Source organism: Prunus persica, chromosome G5 (genome assembly GCF_000346465.2).
Source record: "Prunus persica cultivar Lovell chromosome G5, Prunus_persica_NCBIv2, whole genome shotgun sequence".
In the NCBI taxonomy this organism is placed as follows: domain Eukaryota; kingdom Viridiplantae; phylum Streptophyta; class Magnoliopsida; order Rosales; family Rosaceae; genus Prunus; species Prunus persica.
The window spans coordinates 16,382,174-16,401,513 of record NC_034013.1 but is presented as its reverse complement, the minus strand read 5'-3'; the positions used below and the strand labels follow the sequence as shown (position 1 = coordinate 16,401,513).

The window sequence follows — 19,340 nt, the reverse complement described above, 5'->3', positions numbered from 1 at the left end:
GGCCACTTTACCTACTAATTTCTTTGCATTTGATGAATCAAGTTATAATCGATTACCAAAATTCAAATTTTATATAGAGGCGATATCAATTTGCTTGTAATTGCATCAAATGCCAGGATAAAATCCTGCCAAATTTTGTCCTACAATTCTTCCGCTCATCTGTTGACAATAGACTCTTGGTTGGAGAAAGATTAACATTATTAATCAGGAATAACAAAACAGTGTTATTCTCGTTGCAATTAAGTTTTTCTCCCTTGATTGTTGGCCTAAATCTAGAGTAGAACGAGCTCTGTGTAACTAAACATAATTGACATGTTTGTCAAAAATTGATTAACTGTTATAAATCTATCTGAATTTGGAGAGGAAATTGAGAGAGAGAATGAAGAGAATGTTTTGTTCTCTTATTGAATGTTTCTGTCTATATTACAATGAAGAGGGATCACTCCTTTTATAGGCAAAACCTATTCTAACTTGTGGGCTCTACTTTAATTATTTTGTTTTACCATTTTATTATGATTAATTATTTGTTTTAAAAGCCTCTTTTAAGAAAAGGCCAAGTCAAAGTAGGAAAAAGAACTGAGTCAACTGTTTTTTTTCTTTTTGGTGTCACTCCTCTGCTATTTCGTCTTGGCCCAGTAAGTGTTGATTGAAAACTTGGGTCTGCTGGCCCATTTCTTCAAAATCCAAGTTTATTGGGTCGTCTTTGTATATTTTATTTTTATTTTTATTTTGATATTAATACAGACGTAAGTTTGCTTCCAGGACATAAAGACACAAGTACCCCCGTTAAAACCCATAATTTAGTTGTCAAATCCAAACAATTGGTTAAACAAGTGAAGAGGAACATCATCGATCAAACATGTCATCGTCGGAGAGGCGGTGCCACTATGAGGTCTTAGGTCTCTCACGCGATTGCTCACCCGACGAGATCCGCTCGGCTTACAAGAAGCTCGCTCTGCAGCGCCACCCGGACAAGCTCGTCCAATCCGGCTTGTCCCAGGCCCAAGCCACGGCTCAGTTCCAGGAGCTGAGCCAGGCCTACGAGGTTCTCTCCGACCCTAAAGAGCGAGCTTGGTACGACTCTCACCGCTCCCAAATCCTCTTCGCCGATCCCAACTCGGCCAACTCGGTCCCCGACTCGGTCATCCCCAACCTCTTCTCCTTCTTCTCCACCACCGTGTTCTCCGGCTACTCCGACTCCGGTCGCGGATTCTACAAGGTCTACGCCGATGTTTTCAATAAAATTTACGCCAACGAGCTCAGCTACGTTCGTAAATTAGGGTTAGGGTTAGACACGGTGCGTGAAGCTCCGGCTATGGGGAATTTGGAAAGTCCCTACGCGCAGGTGACGGCGTTTTATAACTACTGGTTGGGCTTTTGTACGGTGATGGACTTTTTCTGGGTGGACCAGTATGATGTGATGAGCGGCCCGAACCGGAAGGTGAGGAGGCTGATGGAGGAGGATAACAAGAAGCTGAGGAAGAAGGCGAAGAGAGAGTACAACGACACGGTGCGGGGTTTGGCAGAATTTGTGAAGAAGAGGGACAAGAGGGTGATGGATATGATGGTGAAGAGAGAGGAGGAGAGGGAGAGGAAGAGGGAAGAAGAGAGAGAAAAGAAGAAGAAGTTGGAGAAGGAGAAATTGGAGAGAGCTATGGCGTATGAGGAGCCAGAGTGGGCGAAAGTGGTTGAGGAAGAGGAAGGAGGAAATGGGGTTGAGGAAATGGAGCAAGAGGAGGAGGAGAGGAGGAAGGAATTGTATTGTGTGGTATGTGGGAAGAAGTTTAAGAGTGAGAAGCAGTGGAAGAATCACGAGCAGTCGAAGAAGCACCGCGATAAGGTTGCAGAGTTTAGGGAGTCAATTGGGGATGAAGAGTTTGATGCTCAAGAGATTTTGGAAGGAGAGGCTGAAGAAAGGGGTGAGGTGGATGATATTGATGGGGTTGATACTGATGAATTAGGTGAGGGGATTAGGGAAGGGTTGAAGATTGGGGAGGAGGAAAATGGGGTAGGAGTGAGTGATAGGGAGGATAAGTTTTATGAAGTTGGTGATGAAAATGAGAGGGAAAAGGTTGATGAGGCAGTTGGATTGGATGGAGATGATGGTGAAGATGAGATGGGTGTTCTGGAAGCAATGTTGGCTGGCCGAAACAGTAGGAAAAATGCAGCTTTGAGGGTTGAGCAAGAGGATTCCTTCGTGACTGATATTCATGTGGAGAATGATGACGATGAGGTAGAGTTTATGGAATATGATAACCGGAAGAGTACAAGAAGGAAAGGAGGAGCGAGGAAAGATAGGAGTAAGAAGAGTAGTGGAGAATCTAAAAAGGTTGGTAGAAGTGAAATTAATAGTGATCGGGGTGAGGAGCTTAATGAACATGATAATTCACATATAGAAGAATCCGCATCTCATTCTTTTGTAAAAAAAGAGAGTAATGATAAAGGGGACGATCAGTTAGCAAGAAAGAAAAAGAGCTCAAGCCAACCTGTTGATAAGAAAGAGAATGTGAAGAAAGAGGCAAACAGCAAATCAAAGAACTCATCTAAAGGGAAGAAGGCTAAGGTAATGTTGTTGCTTTATAACCGAACTATGATAAGCAGACTATAATGTGAAGATATACATCTCAGATTGATTCCTAACTGCTTGTATGGTATGTTCCTTGTTTTCAAATGTTCAATCTGCAGTTGCTGATGCACTTAGGTAACAAAAACGACGATTAGAGATATTCTGTATGAACAAAGAAGATTAAGATAATACGTTTTCCCTTACCATTTTTTGTTGCTATATCTTCTACCCCTGGTTTAGAACTGGATGTATGACGATGTGCTTAGATGGAACTTGAAAAAAGCTTCTTATCTGATTGACGGTTGCTCATTGTTTTAAAGTTAAACTAGCGAGGACTAGACACAACACTTAGTTTCTGAATCTAATATACAAAGATTTTTCTTAGGTGTCACATTCCAAGTGCTTGATTTAGCCAAAATTAGGTCTCTTAGTTTCCCACATAATGGATGTTGGTGCGTATTAATATTATTAATTGCTGTTAATTCTTGCTTCATTCTGTTTCCCAAAGCAGGCAGCATCAAAGAATTCTAGCAATCTGTGTGACACATGCGGAGAGGAATTCGACTCAAGGTAATTAATTATGTCCCTTCTGATGCAATGCATTATTCCACTTCTGGTTGCTCTGCCTTGACATCTGACTGTCAACCATATTTGGCTGCTATAGATATTAATTAGTTGGATTTGGATGGTTTTATCATGACAGAAACCAGTTACATAAGCATTTGGGTGATACTGGACATGCTAAGCTGAAGTATTGATGAGGGGAACAGTTGCTGAATGCTTGATGTGATTAAATTATCAACCACAGAAGAGTATTGTAGACGCTGATCGGCGACAATTCTTTATTTGTGAGCATTCTTTCATTTTCATAAGTTACAGAAATAGTCAAAGGTCTCTGCAGGAAGCACCCCATTCTTTTTGGTAATCTAAATGGGTGGTACAGATTCAAGGATTCTCTTTTATCGCAAAGGGTATGTATCCCGAGCAGTCTTTTGGTTTGGTTCATGGTTTTTTGTGAATTCAACTATGTCTGCGGAAAAAGGAATGAAATTGTCTGATTGCAACTTGTATGTTGAGAAAATTTTGGAACCTTTATTTATAAATCTTTATAAATGGCATAATTTCAAGCATGACTGGTTTGTCTTGCAAAATGCTGTGGTTGGAAGGTTTGAAATTTTTATTGGATGCATTTGAAATGCTGTTCAATCCTTTCAAGTTGATGTTTTTTTTTATGGTGCAGAGTGGGCAATAGACTTTATAGTTATAACACAACGCTAGAAATTTTAGAACTGTCTCCATAAGCCTAGTGTTCAAGGAGAGTAGTGTTGTGTGCAAGATCTTTTGGCAGCCTCTGCTTTGCATGGTTCTCTGTGGTAATTATTAATAGATAAGGTCCTTGTCCAATTCCTCACCCTAATTCTGTATTCTGTCGTAGAAGAGTGTGTGCATAGATCTTTAGCTCTGTACAAAGCATTTAAAGGAGGGGGTTGTAAAGGCACCAGAATGATTATCAATTGCAACCATTTAGCTTTAGTAATATGATTGGTATTCCACACTGACATTTGAACATGTTCCCCAAGACGGGGAGGGAAATTTTATTTAGTAATTTTCGTTTTACCCATATATTCCAATATGGATGTCGCATCCATGTTTTAAATTTTTCAATAGTTCTGTTCCCCATTAAATGGATGTTGGACATGATAGCAAATATTTTTGTGATGTTCCATTTAATTTTGTGAACTTTTAGGCACAAAGGCTGGCGGGAAGCAATGCAGAGGCATATGGATGACTGGAGGTTCACAGGGAATGTTGAACTCTTATCATGGCTGTGGAATTCCTCAGTCGAGAGTGCCGCATAAAAAACTTGTACTAAAAAACTTTTTTCCCAGTCCATCCTCCATTGTTGAATGGATTGGGGCATTGTATCATGTATCCTAGTAATAATTTGGACGAAAAAACATTTTACTGTCAAATGGAATACCGGTACAGAGGTTGGAAAGGATTTATTGCGTGGTTTTTGTATGTATGTTTGAGTAGAATCTAACGGACCTCATCTGCCCATTTTTAACGACGGTTTTCAGTGCCGTCAATAACAATTTATTAGCAACGGTAATCAGTCTTTGACGGCGTTTTTTTTTGTCGCTAAAACGTTTAAACAAATTGGAGTGTTTATTTTCGTCACGCAAAGTGAGAAACCTTGCTATAAATATCGCCACTAAAACCCTGCCCTGTCACTTTTTATCAGTCATGATGCTTTTCTTTCTGTTTCGAGACAGAGGTTTGGTTTGCTTCTCCTAAAATACTTCTGGCAATCTGTTTCACCACACACTGCAATTAACTGTGATTCACCAATGCAACCTAACACTGCAAAATTGAGAACTAAATGATTGTTGCAAAATTTAAGAAGCTGCAAAAAAGGCCAAGTTGGGTTTGGAGTCTCATAATTTGATGTTTTGATGTTTAGTGACCTTACTCCCACATGTTTTTTTTGTTTCGAAATTGAATTATTCAATAATAAATATGAGTATTGCATTCACGGGAAGAATGACCATGGCACAAAGAACTTTTCATAATGTAGAAATTAAACAGAGTGGCCTTGTTTCTCTACTATGTTCCGAGGTTCCATAGATTTATGAGCAAGCATTACACGCTTAAAACTCATAGCCACTCAACTGCTCTTTATCTAAAGTCCTTTCATTGTTAATGTTATTGATTTTTTCACGTTTATGGTTTCTTACTGTGCAAGGGTGCAGCAGACTTGATAGTTCTTCTAACTCAAGACAGAATCAAAATCTACCTGTACAACTTATAAGAACTAAATTGTGTAAAAAAAATGGACTCTATGCAAGATCATTTGGCAGCCTCTGAATTATTTTTACTTTTATGGTTCTTTATGGCTACTGGTAATATATAGGTCAGGTTCTTGGAAAAGAACTTCGCTATCACAGGTATACCTCATCTTTCCACATCTCTCATCACATGACATGGAAGGTTATCTCCAAGTCCTTGCTCAATTCCTCTTGTCCAACACTTATCCTGCTGTGGAAGAGTATGTCTTGATCTGTGTCCTTCATAAAGCATACAAAGAGGGCACCAGAATGATCATCAATGGCAACTATTTGTCTTTATGGGAACCATGGACAGCTTTGAAACTCCCATAAGAAATATACATCTATCCAAGTACTAATAAATAAATGATAATCATAATTTGATAATCTGCTTGGAAGGCAGAGAGACACCAATATGATCCATTTCAAGGTACTATCTACTGTATCAATATCAAAGAATAGAACATGTCCAGGAGACCATAAATTGATGTTTCCAGCATCAGGAATAATACTACTGTGCTAGATTTACAAATACTGCAAGCATGAAAAGTTTCCATCACAATGGTTTAGTAGAAGCTTCTTGTATGTAAGCCATAGCCGCCTCCTGTGAGAGCTGTTTTCCTTCCACCAGGCCTCTCACTATTGAGTTGGCATAATTTTTGGCCGGAGCACACACGGCAAGCTCTCCAGATTTGAAGCCCTCCATGTCTGATTGTGTACACCTGCACATTATTAGTTGAAAAAATCAAAAGGATTGAGTTCTTTACAATTTATACAGAGTTCACAATTAAATCAACAAGCCACCACCAAGAAAAAGAAAAAAGAAAAATCAAAGAGAAGACAAAAATGGAAAGTTTTGATGCATACGTCATAGTCAGTATCGGAATATTACTCTCCTTGCCCAAGTAGACGACATTACCGTACCAACACCTCTGAAACAAAACCGACCACATCCACACAGTAAGTTTAACAAACAGGAATATGCTTAATGCATTTTAAAACACGAAAGCATAACAAATTCAGATACCTTTAACTCTGTGTGAACCTGAAGAGAATGAGGCTCTTCACTTGTGACTGAGTTTAAAGCAGCCAAGTCAAACAAAGGAGAGCTGGTGGCAAAACTTGCAACATTTTCCTGAACCAGTACATCATTAAACTGCTCAAGCCTGTGAGAGAAAAAATGAGTTTAAAACACAACTCTGTTGGATTCAGGCAAGTGGAAAATCCAATTTTTAAAGTGCCATGCTTGAACAGAAATTGAAATCCACAGAAAGCAAAAGATAAACAATAGGACAGAGTTGAGTCGCAAGAAAACATACGTAATTCTATACAGGCACATATAAGTCTTATCCTGGATGTTGCTTTTAGGATTAAGGAATGCAACCCCTCCAGGTCCCCATGTATGTGTAAATTCACGACCAAAGAATAAGCGATGAGGGAAAGTCTTCCACATAATCTCCTTTGGCGGAGTTTTATCCCCCGAACCAAGATATGGCTTTTTCATACCTTCCACCTGAAAATCATATTGCAGATGGAGACAAGAATGAAAAGAAAAGGTAGTTTTAAAACATGAGGGGCATTAGGCAAGACATCAGAATTCAGAAGTAACCACAATGTAACATTTCCTATTCATCTAAAAGACTGCCACCGATTTTTATTGAAAACCAAAAAGTGAAATTTTAAAAAACAAAAGTACAAGAAGAAGTAGGTGTTAATAAAAGATTAATCTGTTTCATATTTAACATAAATATTAGAAATTTTTTTTTTTGGAATTGCGTATTACCTGTCCACCTTCAACATAGCAAAGAAATCTTTTCAACCACAGATTTGATCCAAAAGTAGCGTACCAGACATCAACCTTTGAAAGCTCTGATCTCCAGGTGTTAGAATTGCTTGCCGCATGATCTGAATTCAGTTAACAGCTATCATATGAACTAAAACAAACATTAAAAGCATTTACTGAATCTGAGTCATCAATTTACCCTGAATACTTTCATTAATTTTCAACTTCGAAAGTGGCTCTATAACATCCTGAAGAACCTCCTCAAGATGTTTAGATATGGCATTTGGAGCTTCGTAGTCCTCCTCTTCAGAATCAGAGCTTGAGGTCAGAATATACTAGAATGGCAAAACAAATATCTTAGCAATATTTGTGGGAACAAAAGAAATAGCTACCGAGTATCGAGAGAAGAGAGAGAGAGAATCCATTCCTAAGTTGTTTAATAAAAGCTTTTTGGGAAATAATCAAATATTTGAATAGAAGTATTGACTACTCAACATCAGAAGCAATAAACAAAAAAGTACTGATGAGAGAAAAGGAAACATACAGCAGCTGGAGGCGCTTTTTTATTGGTTAGCTTGTCTGGTAATTCATCTGCAAGTGATGGCCAGAAAGAACTTAGTTTCTGGCGAACCTGGAAAGAAGATTACATATGCATTAGAGAAACAAAGAACTTCGAAGCATATACCAATGACTCACGATAAATAATAATCAGCTAGAAAGAACAGGAGGAAGAAAAGGGTAAATAATAACCCAAAAAGGTACCACATGTCATTTTACCGCTTGTATCACACTCCATGTAGATTCAAATGGATATGCCTCTGAAGACCCATGAATAGGGTCGTCCTCCAGCAGAACTTCAACACAAGCAAGAACTGAATTTGCTACAGACTCAAGATTGTATCCTCCTTCTAAAGCCAACACGATTTTACCATGGGCAAAATCCATCAACTGAAGGACAATAAAAGTAATATAATCACAACAGCATCTAAAAATTTCCCAAAGAATCACTCCAAACCAAAATTGCAGGGAATTTATTGAACTGGAGAGACAAGCCCAACCATAATAGGAAGCTAGAGAGGAAAAGGGGAAAAAACCGCATCACAAATTCAAAATATTTCAAACATGATGAAATAATCAAGGCCAGATTAATGAGAAAAGAGAAATAACATTAAACTGTAAAAACGACCTTCTTCAACATAACTGCGTATCCATATGGCGTGACACGACAACCCCCTAGGGGATCACCAGCAGCTGTTTCAAGCAAATTCATTTGAAAAAAATTATGATACTTAAAGAGTTATATATAGAAGAAATAAATATCTTAACTTCCCAGCAACTTTCGTCAGAAGATTGCATTCTTTCCACTGCATTGATTTTAAAAGTGGCCATCTCCAAATGATAAAAATGAACAAAAAGAACAACTACTGAAATTGGGATAATTAGTGATAATACATAGCTTCATAACAACACCCTGTCCCCCTTCCCATCAAAAGAAAAAAAAATCATGTTGAGATGGTATTTAAATTTTTATGAGATGACTACTCTTTAGTTGAGTAAGTTTCTTTTATGAAATATCACAACACAACAAATTACAAACCTCTACTAGTCAGAAAAACGGAAGGTATAAGGAAAAAAATGTTCAACAGAAATGGTTAAACCAATAACCTGCATCAAATCCTGCAGAGACTATAATTAAGTCAGGATTAAATTCCTTGGCAACAGGAACCAAAATATGGTCCCAAACTGCAAAATAGTCTGCATCCCCACACCGACCATTTTCCCAAGGGACATTAATGTTGTATCCTGCTCCTGGTCCTTCTCCAATCATAGTATAGAAACCATCATCAGTAGCCGGATAAAAGCTTCCAAACTCATGCCTGAAAAAAGCACAGCTTCATATGTCATCATAACTAAGAACTTTGATCTTATGTGATACAAGTCAACCAAACAAGTTACAAGCTAAAAGCTCCAAAGATAAAAACTTTCAATAGAATGCAAAAGTTAGAAATTGTTATGTCACGGAATCCTTGGAAGCGTAAAAAGCCTCTTGATAGCAACTTCTAATTCAAGAAAACAACAAAGGAATGTCATGCAGCAGATCTTAACAGCACTACATGAAGAAATCTAACTTTAACTTTGTGCATGTTACACATAAGCTTAAATGATCAAGCAAAAGAATGAGTATCAGTTCAAAATTCTGGCATACCTATGAACAGAGAAGAACAAAACACGAGGATCCTTCCAGAACATCTTTTGAGTACCATTCCCATGATGCACGTCCCAATCAACGATTAAAATTTTGTTGATGCCCAATTCTGGCTGTCAAGTATGAACATGATGTCCTCAGGTCACAACTTAATAAATGTGGAAAGCAGAGTTGAATTTTTAAAATTATTATTCCATGTTTTAGAAAGCAAAAAAGAAAAAAAGGAAACTACAAGGTCTAAAATTTCTAATTGTTGAATAACTATAAGGCAAGTCTTACTTTTTCATCTAAAAGGAAACGTGCTGCAATGGCTACATTGTTGTACAGACAAAATCCCATTGCTTCATCTTGTTCAGCATGATGTCCTGGAGGCCTTATGATAGCCACGGCAGAATCCAGTTCTCCTTTGGCAACTCTTTCAGTTACCTGTTTAAGTGAACACCCATAGTTAGGATACATTAATATGAAGTATAACACATAAGTGTATTTGTAGGAAACATACACTTAGATGAAACATGCGGAAGTAGCTTCATTTGTAACAGATTCTGAAATTGCAAATCATGGGTTGAATTCATATTTACACAATACATAAACCAAATGAGGGGAAAAAAAATCCTTTACCCAGAAGTTCAGAAGAAGACAGAATCAAATATAAATGCAGAAATCAACATTTTCATGTATTTGTTTTCATAGTATAAGGAAATTCTACTTGTCCCTTCAAACAAATTCAAAATTCAGGCCCAAAAGTTAAACGACACAAAAGTCCTGTAATATTTTTTGCATGTTTTAATTAGTCAAGGCAATGAAAATAAAATATGCAAACCATGTTTCTTAGATGCTCATTTTTTAATTTTTAAGAAAGAACAGACAAAAAATGTGGTCTAGCTAAACAAGCATAAATTGTTATCAATGCACTTATTAGAAACCTTATGGAGGTGTACTCCTCACACGAATTACCTCTATGGCAGAGCCCGCAGCAAGATAAGCTGCTTCAGATGATCCTTCATTGAAATATATGGAATTAAATTTTGATGCAACCCGATTTCTTCGTGAATCAAACTGTTTGGAGCTTATATTCTTAATCAGATTAACATGGTTTTTGGAGTGAACTGACAAGATATGTTTGTCTTCTGCTTCTTTGGCACCCAAAATAACACACCTGAGAAAGGATAAGCATCCAATAGAATTCAGAATTGGTTTCAACAAATGGCCAACCAAGCAATATCTTTCCCACCACATATATGTATCAATATATGCATGTATTCATATATTTGTATGCACACACATCCATAACACAATTTAATTATCCTCAAACCCCATTTTCTATTATATCCCAGATATTGTAAAGACAAAAAATGTCAACCTCGAAAATCTTTCAGGATTAGTTTCCCTTAAATTCCAACCAATATGATTGCATTTAAGCCCCAAATACTAGAGTCTAGAAAAATGAGATTATTTCTCTGCTAATTCACACACAGCAGTATAAACAGCAGTCTATAAAAATTACTGAACTTGATGAGCTAAATGAATACTAGATATTACAAAGACATGTAAAAATTCGTTCTTTCTTTCAATTTCCCTGGCTCTTTTTATTTTCTCAGCCGCCAAACACGCATGTATATGTACGCATATATGTCAGTACTGTACCTCTGAGGAATGGCAGCTGCTTGGAGCTTGTTCCAGATGACCTTAATTCTATCAGGGTTTTCTGGATGTTGACCACCGTCGGGTGTAGAGTGCTTACACATCCTCTCGTCGTATAACAATCCCACCCTCCTCATTCTCCTCTGCTGAATTTTGCTCTGAGAGTCAACACCATCAGCAACCTCCATCGTCTCTCCGTCTCTCTGAAACCCAGAAAGCGGGAACTGATCCAACCCACTGTATAAAAATAACAGAAAATGTGTGTTCCGATGGGTCTTTGTACTTTTCTTTGGTCATAAATGGGTCTTTGTACTTTGCTTTGGACTTCCCACGCTTTGTTTGTTTGTTTTATTTTTATTTTTTGGGGTTTCTTTTGCACTTTTCTTTTTAACTTTAAGTTCTTTTATTTTATTCCTTTTTAACTTTATTAATAAACCAAGTTTGAAATTTCCAAATTGGGCCATCCTATGAAATTTTCAAGAATTGATCAAAACCTAACCAGCAATTCAAATTATTGGGAATTTGATCTAACCCAATAGGAGCATATATGTTCGTGTTTGAATTTCGCAACCATGTTAATATTAGTCTCTCAAAGTGTTGCCTCATCCATTTTAAATACATCTTTTAATGATATCACAAATAATTTTATATCGTCGCGGAAATATAAAAGTTGAATCTTGTGTGAAAAATGGACAAGAAAATAGATCTCAAATCAAATTTTGGCCCTTGACTGTTGGTGTCCACTAGATTAATTTCACAAACATGAAAGAGCATGCACACACCATATATAGTTCAATGAGAGGGACTTTACAGTATATGATTTTTGCTCATAGCCAGTAAGAGGAGCTACAAACAGAGGACTCTGTTTCATCTTTAATAGGTTGGATTATATATTTTTAGTTGATAGCTAGCTATCTAGTCTACTGTGGTTATGTTATGTCTCGTTAAAAGTTGGAGAGGTTTCAAAATCAAACTTTTGAGCTGCAGTTTCAATTTCCATGTTGAACATAACATCTGAAGAGGGCCCTCAGTTTGACATGAAATCCTGGGGGGCCTGCAATGCCAATTCTTCCTTCTCTGTTTCAGTGGAGATTTCACCATCTTCTTTTCCCGAGTTCGTTTGAAAGCCACATCTGGTCTTCATTTCTGACAATGTGTAGGATAAGCAGCATCTGTATGTTGATGTTCCACTGGCAGAACAACCACTACATCAACTCTATTGTTCCCACCATCCCTCCACCTACCATACCATGTCAACTTCCATATCCAGAGTCTCCTTGTCGTTGTCATGTTTGCTTGATCAATCGTTGAAGGGAACCCTTCATGTACTTTGTTATGAATATGATCCTTATTTATACAACGAAAGAATCCGCATAAGAAGCTTTGGCACTGAATATTGACATGAACTAGTATGTTAATGATCGGATTCATAATCCACTAGGATTGTGGATCCAATGTCCTAATCTTCGACTGACTGATAACTTATAGAATGGATTAAACATGTTTCAGGCACCGAAACAGGATGAACAAGTTCAAGAGAAATGCCTCGAAAAGACCCCATTCCCATGCAGAATGTGTGGAGTGAGATCCCAACAGTTTGAATTGCTGGTTATGTTTTGATCACACCTGGCAAACGGGTCATATTTATCTTGTGTTTGTCAACTAGCTTTCTTAATTGGTTGACACGAAGACAACCGTTAACTTAATGGGTGAAAAGTTTCATACAAGAACACGATATGTTTTCACCCGTTAAGAATAGTAGGTAGCTTTAACCTACATGACCCGCTTCTTAACAAATTGTTAAATGAAAATACCTCATATTAGACAATAAAAAAAGGTATAAATCTTTAAATAAAACATTTTAAGCCAGATCAAGAATTATCATTCACCAAAATTCCAAACGGGTATTCGTGGATGGATAACAAGTATATAAATGAGTGTATAACGGATATTCACGCATAAATAATGGATGAATACTACCCCTACTCTTAAGTGGTATTCACAAATGGATGCCTAAATGACCCATTAACTTAAAGATTCCACCTATTTTTAACATGTCTCCCTACGCTCAAACCCAATTTGGAACTTTCAAACTTAATTTATCTATATAGTTTTTGTTTCTTCTTCATTTATTTGTGGATTGTCTACGTGTGGAGAAAGATCCAAATAATTAGGAATTTGTCAAACTTGATTTATTTATAAAGTTTTTCTTCTTCTTTTTTATTTATTTATAAAGTTAAAAAGAATAAGAAAATAAATTAAAGTGAAAAAGAAAAGAGGAAAAATAATAATAAAATGAAAAAAGCGTGTGTTGGGGCCTTAAAAGAAGAGAGGAAGCGACATTGTTATTGTCTGCAACTCATTTCTTTTCTAAAAATTTTCTTCTTTCAATTAGAGTTTACCATTTGTTGCCGAACTACTGTATTTAGATATGCATTTTCCTCACTTTGTTTTGTGGATTTTCTCTTTGTTTGTTTTTTTTTTCTTGTTTCAACTAGAGTTTACCATGTGTTTGTTATTTCGACTTTCGTTCATTTCTTTTACTTATGGTTGAGTATGTGTTTGCTATTTTGAGATTATTTATTTGAACTTAAATTCCAGATTCGGATCCAGTGTGTTTAGTTTAAATTTTGCATTTCTCACCCTGTTTTTGTTGATATGATTCATTTGTTTGCAGATTTTTTTGAATGGATTTAAATAGAACTTTATCTCATTTTTAATGACCTTTTGTTTCATCAACTAGAAGCAAAAGGTCATTAAAAGCCAGATTATGTTCTTCCTTAAATCCATTCAAAATAATTTGCAAACACATGACTCATATGAACAAAAATAATGTGAGAAATGCAAAATTAAAACTAAACGCACTAGATCGGGATCTTGAATTTAAGTTCAAAGAAACGATCTCAAAATAGCAAACACATACTCAAAGAAACAATCGAAATCAAAATAACAAACACATAGTAAACTCTAGGTGAAACAAGAAAAAAAGAAGAAGAGAAAATCCACAAAACAGGGTGAGATAATGCATATCTAAACCCAAAGAATCGACATCTGTAATTTAATTTAAGGTGAAACAAACCAGATCAAACAAATGGTAAACTCAAATTGAAAGAACGACAAAATTCAGAAAAGAAATGAGTTGCAGAGAAAGGAACCGAAATATGGTCCCAAACTGCAAAATAGTCTGCATCTCCTTCTCCAATCAATAGCTGGATAAAAGGCTTCCAAACTAATGTCTGAAAAAAGCAGAGCTCCATACTGTCATCATAACTAAGAACTTTGATCTTATGTGAGACAACTCAACCAAGCAAGTTACAAGCTAAAAGCTCCAACAAGAAAAACTTTTGATAGAATGCAAAAAGTTAGAAATTGTTATGTCATGCAGCACATATTAACAACACTGCATGAAGAAATATAACTTAAACTTTGTGTACGTTGCACATAAGCTTAAATGATCAGGCAAAAGAAACGAGTATCAGTTCAAAATGATGGCATGCCTACGAACAGAGAAGAACCAAACACGAGGAATCTTACACAACATCTTTTGGGTACCATTACTCGAACGACTGATAATCCGTCCAATCCAACCTCCTAATCTTAGACTGACTGATAATTGATAGAATGGATTAAACCTGTTTATGTGTTGCCAGCTCCCCATCTGTTAACTACTATAGATGAATGCCAAAAGGCAATATGAAAATTTAAAGATGAACATTACTTGTAATATAGACCGATCGATCACACCAGGTAAGATCGAGACACAACTGAAACTACTAAAACCTAATAAGGAGTCTCTCAGTCGACTACAGCCAGATTTTGATACCTGGGCCAGAGATGGCTGCTTCCATGACATGGTGCGCGCCAACTTCCCCATAGTTATCCAAGAAGGACTTGAACAAATTATTGGAGAAGCCACCCATCGTGGCCACCCCTGGTCGCCAACGACAAGGCACAGGAACCGTTTGGCAATCAAGATGCCAAAACACAATCTGTGGCACGGCATCACCGTACCCTTTCTCCTTAAAATTGTTTTGTACCCTTTCTAATTGTCTTAATTAAAATACACTTCATTGATTTAATTGACGTGGCATATAATATGGACATGCCACATCATGTGGTATAGAAATGTGAGATAAAAATGTGGTAAGTGCAGCATTACTCTTGCAACACCTTCCATCAAATATGTTCAAGCATATTAGGATCTCACGTAGAGAATTCACAAATAACTAAAGTTAGCGCATCAACCTTGTTAAATACATCTTCTATCATCAAACCGAGATGTCAAGATTGAATGTTCATCAAATTATGTGTAAGATGGACAGGGAAAATAAATCTCACATCAAATTTTGGTCCTTGACTGTTGTTGTGCACAAGAAATTGCAAAAACATGGAAGAGCGAGTATGCGCATGCCAATGCCATATTTAGGTCAATGGAAGGAGGCTCTGTAATAATAGACACAACCAAGCCAAAAAGATCAAATACAAGTAAGAGGCGCTACAAACAGAGGACTCTGTTTTTTCTTTAATGGGTTTATACTTTTTGTTGAAAGCTAGCTATCTAGTCTACTGTGGTTATGTCTGGTTGAAAGTTGGTGATGACTCTTGAGCTGCAGTTTCAATCTCCATGGTTAATTAACAGTTGAAGATGCCCCTGTCATTCCCTCAGTTGAACCAGTAGCACTTTGAGGGCTGCCCTCATGAAAAACCTGGTGGGCCTGCCGATTCCTCCTCCTCCAATGTTTCAGGGGGGATTTTACCCTCGTCTTTTCCCAAGTTCTTTTGCAAGCCACATGTGGTCTTCATTTCTGACAAAGGTTGAGGATAAGCAGGATCAGTATGTTCCATTGATAGATCAATCAAAAGAAAGTTCTTGTTTAAGGATTGAATATCAAGGTTTATAAATAGTACCTGATGATGATTTAGTGTTCCAGATAACCTTTGAATCCCTCGGAACCACTATATCAACTCTTCCCACCATCTTTCCACCTACCATGTCAACTTCCATATCCAGAGTCTTATTGTCATCCACGTTTTCTTGATCGACCGTTGACGGGAGTCCTTCATGTACCTTATTATGAGCAACATCCTTTTTTATACAACGAAAGATTCCCCATAAGAAGTCTGCCACTGTTGACATGAACCAGAATGTTAATGGTAGATAAGCAATGCATCTAATACAGAAAAAATCTAATTAAAAACTCCGAAAAAGGTAATCCAAATGGACTACACACACAAAATAAAGCTGAAGTCATTGCAAGAGAGGAGGAAATTTATAAGTAAAAACTAACCCCGTGAGTCTAACTGTAGACTTGCTGATGTAAATATCAGCAACTCCACCCCCTTGCCATCAAAGCAAATTCGCATCATTGAATCTTGGTTCTCCATGCGGTTAATCAGCCGAGCATGGTTCTCTCTTGATCTACAAATCAGTAGGGACAAAATGTTGTGATAGTTGCATCACCAACAAAACTCAAATATCAAAACCATGCAACCAGAAGACAAAAAATACCTCTCAATGTTTTCATCTGGGAAAATGTAAAGGGCAACATCTTCAAGGACAGGGTCATCGTCTTGGAAGATAGTAGTCCAAATACTGGATCGAGGAAGCCAGTTAGCATTGAGGATGAGAGGCATTTTTTGTGAAAATGCATAGGCTTTAGGATGGACCTTACATGGAGGTCGTGCTTGGAACCCACCAATGAATTCTCCAGGTGTGGCTGCATCAAGGATGAAGCCTCCCCTAAAGAAAGAAACATCAATGAAGCTTTTGAGAGCACTTAAATAACCTGATATATGGAAATATGTAAAACAGCAGCCATGACAAAACAGTGCATTCAGAACATCAACATAGGATGCAAAAGCGAACCCTCCTCGAAGATTTAAGTCGGAAAAAAAAAAATCTCACACATTCTTAAGGAACATTTTTCTCATCAACTTTTAATACCAAACAATATATTAACTCTAATTCAAATCAAAACATGAGTTGGCGAAATCATGATAGAATACACATATGTAACATCTTAAAAGGAGAAGTTACCCACTTCCAAGGAGCATCTCGAGCAGGAAGATTCGAAGGCTTTAGATTGAGACTATCAAAAATATTCACGAGATCTCTTTCTTCACTATCTGCATGATTATGTTCAACAACACAAGTGTTACCACATAATTTATAAAGGGAGGAAGGTAGGTTCAATAAATGGCAAGCAACAAAATTACCCACCACAGCCACAACTGTGCTACAATTTCAATGTTGCGAAGGTATATAATCTTAACTTGTTAGGAAAGAATTGGACACCCAAAAGTAACACCTAAATATATTACCAATTTTATCAAACTTAAAAGAAGACTTAAAGAATAACCAATTCTGCAGTTCCAAAATAAATAATAATAATTTGTAAGTCATAACCCTTGCCTGGACTGGAAATAGGTGATGATTGCCTCATTGTTGAAATTGTGAGTGGCTCCTTTCCTGTTTTGGACTCCATCTTCTTATAAGAAGTTTCACCAACTAAGACATCCGTTAATTGCTTCTCCCCAATATGCTCATTTCCAGAAGCTACGGAAGTCTTTGTTTCTCCTATAACTGAGATAAGAGATCATAAGCATTGCACATATAGCATCCATTTACCATAGGAATAAAATGCTATCTTCACACTTTTAATAACACATCCAAAATATTTTGAACAAAAAAAGCTGGTAGATACAAGTCTCTCTCAACACTTTGACTAACCAAATTCTATTGCATGAACTCTACATTAAGAGCAATTTATAATTTTTCTTTTTATAAGAAACACAAATTTTAAGTTACAAACTTTCATTAAAACAAAGAAAGAGAATCGTACTTACATTTGTCCAACAAAAGAACATATTACTTCAACTCATAGCTCCCCCTCTGATCAAGATGAATAATGAATTAAACTAAGAAAAATATCTCTATAATACTTTGTCTAAGACATCTAATAAAGGCTAAAAATCTAGTCTGATGGTAAAAATCTTTGTCTAAGGCATCTCAAACAATCCATATAAAATCGTTATCATACACCAATTGCAATTGCACCAATAAGAGCAACCAATTGCACCAATAAGACCAACCAATTGCACCAGTAAGAGCAACCAATTGAACCAGTAATAGTATATAAAAAAGCAGATTAAAATATTTGTCACCTTTTGAATCCTTAAAAATTGGAGATGTTTGCTGAATAATCTTTGCTATGCTTTGCATTTTGACACTCCCGCCACATCTAGAAGGGTTCACAGTTCTTGAAGGCATAATGCTAGAATTTGCTTTGATCGCAGACATAGGAAACTTTGGAGTCAGAATTCTAGACCCAAAAGGAGTCCTTTGGGGGATAGGTGCCATGAAATTTAACTGACGAGGTTTGGAGCTGAAAGTACTTCGCTGAGATCTAACTGCTGATGATAGCCTGATGACTTCTTCATTTGCAATAAATTTAACTTTTCCAGTCTCAACAGGTTTTTGCCTTCTGGAATGAGCTTGCCACCCTGAATCATCAAGAACTCTGCTGGGACCGGCTGGATGCATGACATCATGGTGAACTAAATCAGAACAGGATGCCATTATGCCTTCTTCCTCATCAGCTTTTGGAGAAATCACTTCACATGATTCACAAACCCAACCATCTCGAAATTCCATTGGAAGAATCCGCATGCAATAACTGAGACGGAGATATCACAATAAATTACGATAACTGAACTCACCCCTCCAGAGCAGCGATATTTTTTGAAAATGTCTAACTGAACTGACTAAAATAATTCAGCAACTGAACAGGGGAAGAAACTAGAGATCAAACCAACAAACTTGTGATTTAAAAAATCATGCATGGAAGGGCATACAATGGTGATGATAGTAATTTAAAATACTTAGGAAGCTAGCAAGAAACGTCTTCTAGAAGGATCTTTTGTGGGATAAGTTCATTTTTGACCAACTTTGTGGGATTTGGTTTTTCTACTGAATTTTGTGAAATAATATTTTCCTTTATCAGTTTATCCGTGCATATTGGAAGGCTAGCTGGTGAGTTACGTTTGTAATTAGAACTGCTTGTTCACCTTCATTGTACTTTTATCCATTTTTATTAATCATTTTTCTACGTCTTCTTTCTTTTAAGCAAGAAACAAGATGCATTTTGATTTTGATTCACTGATATTATTCAGAAGAAATACTATTCAGTTCTTAATTGAAACAGGCAAACAAAGTAATCAAATGCAGAGAGAGAGAGAGAGAGAGTCATACGAGTGTTCAGTACTTATATTGCATTTAATGCAAGTTGCAATGAGATTTTCATCAGTAATACC

The 19,340-nt window shown here is 36.9% G+C and overlaps 3 protein-coding genes across 5 annotated transcripts; 1 reads left to right on the top strand and 2 right to left on the bottom strand.

Moving 5' to 3' along the window:
- Positions 800–4,572, top strand: LOC18777677 (DNAJ protein JJJ1 homolog). Of its 3 annotated transcripts, none has more exons than XR_002271705.1 (4): positions 800–2,563; positions 3,078–3,136; positions 3,270–3,414; positions 4,314–4,572. XR_002271705.1 is itself a non-coding variant. In XM_020564018.1 (3 exons), exons 1-3 carry the CDS (start codon positions 860–862, stop codon positions 3,322–3,324), a joined length of 1,818 nt encoding a protein of 605 aa, XP_020419607.1. In that variant the 5' UTR covers positions 800–859; the 3' UTR covers positions 3,325–3,717. The 3 variants fall into 3 exon arrangements, 1 of the variants encoding a protein (XP_020419607.1); XR_002271704.1 differs by having other exon boundaries at positions 3,270–3,537; XM_020564018.1 differs by lacking the exon at positions 4,314–4,572 and having other exon boundaries at positions 3,270–3,717.
- LOC18777003 (histone deacetylase 5) lies at positions 5,725–11,622 on the bottom strand. Its single transcript, XM_020564582.1, has 14 exons — positions 11,031–11,622; positions 10,341–10,542; positions 9,663–9,809; positions 9,384–9,496; positions 8,843–9,054; positions 8,364–8,428; positions 7,955–8,125; positions 7,722–7,808; positions 7,377–7,512; positions 7,178–7,299; positions 6,714–6,907; positions 6,422–6,560; positions 6,262–6,326; positions 5,725–6,116 (listed from the first exon to the last, which is right to left on the bottom strand). Exons 1-14 carry the CDS (start codon positions 11,213–11,215, stop codon positions 5,951–5,953), a joined length of 2,004 nt encoding a protein of 667 aa, XP_020420171.1. The 5' UTR covers positions 11,216–11,622; the 3' UTR covers positions 5,725–5,950.
- On the bottom strand, positions 15,455–19,340 carry LOC18778058. The gene is made up of 8 exons (XM_020564793.1): positions 19,279–19,340; positions 18,192–18,703; positions 17,440–17,610; positions 17,069–17,153; positions 16,537–16,767; positions 16,316–16,446; positions 15,936–16,154; positions 15,455–15,832 (listed from the first exon to the last, which is right to left on the bottom strand). Exons 2-8 carry the CDS (start codon positions 18,694–18,696, stop codon positions 15,723–15,725), a joined length of 1,452 nt encoding a protein of 483 aa, XP_020420382.1. The 5' UTR covers positions 18,697–18,703; positions 19,279–19,340; the 3' UTR covers positions 15,455–15,722.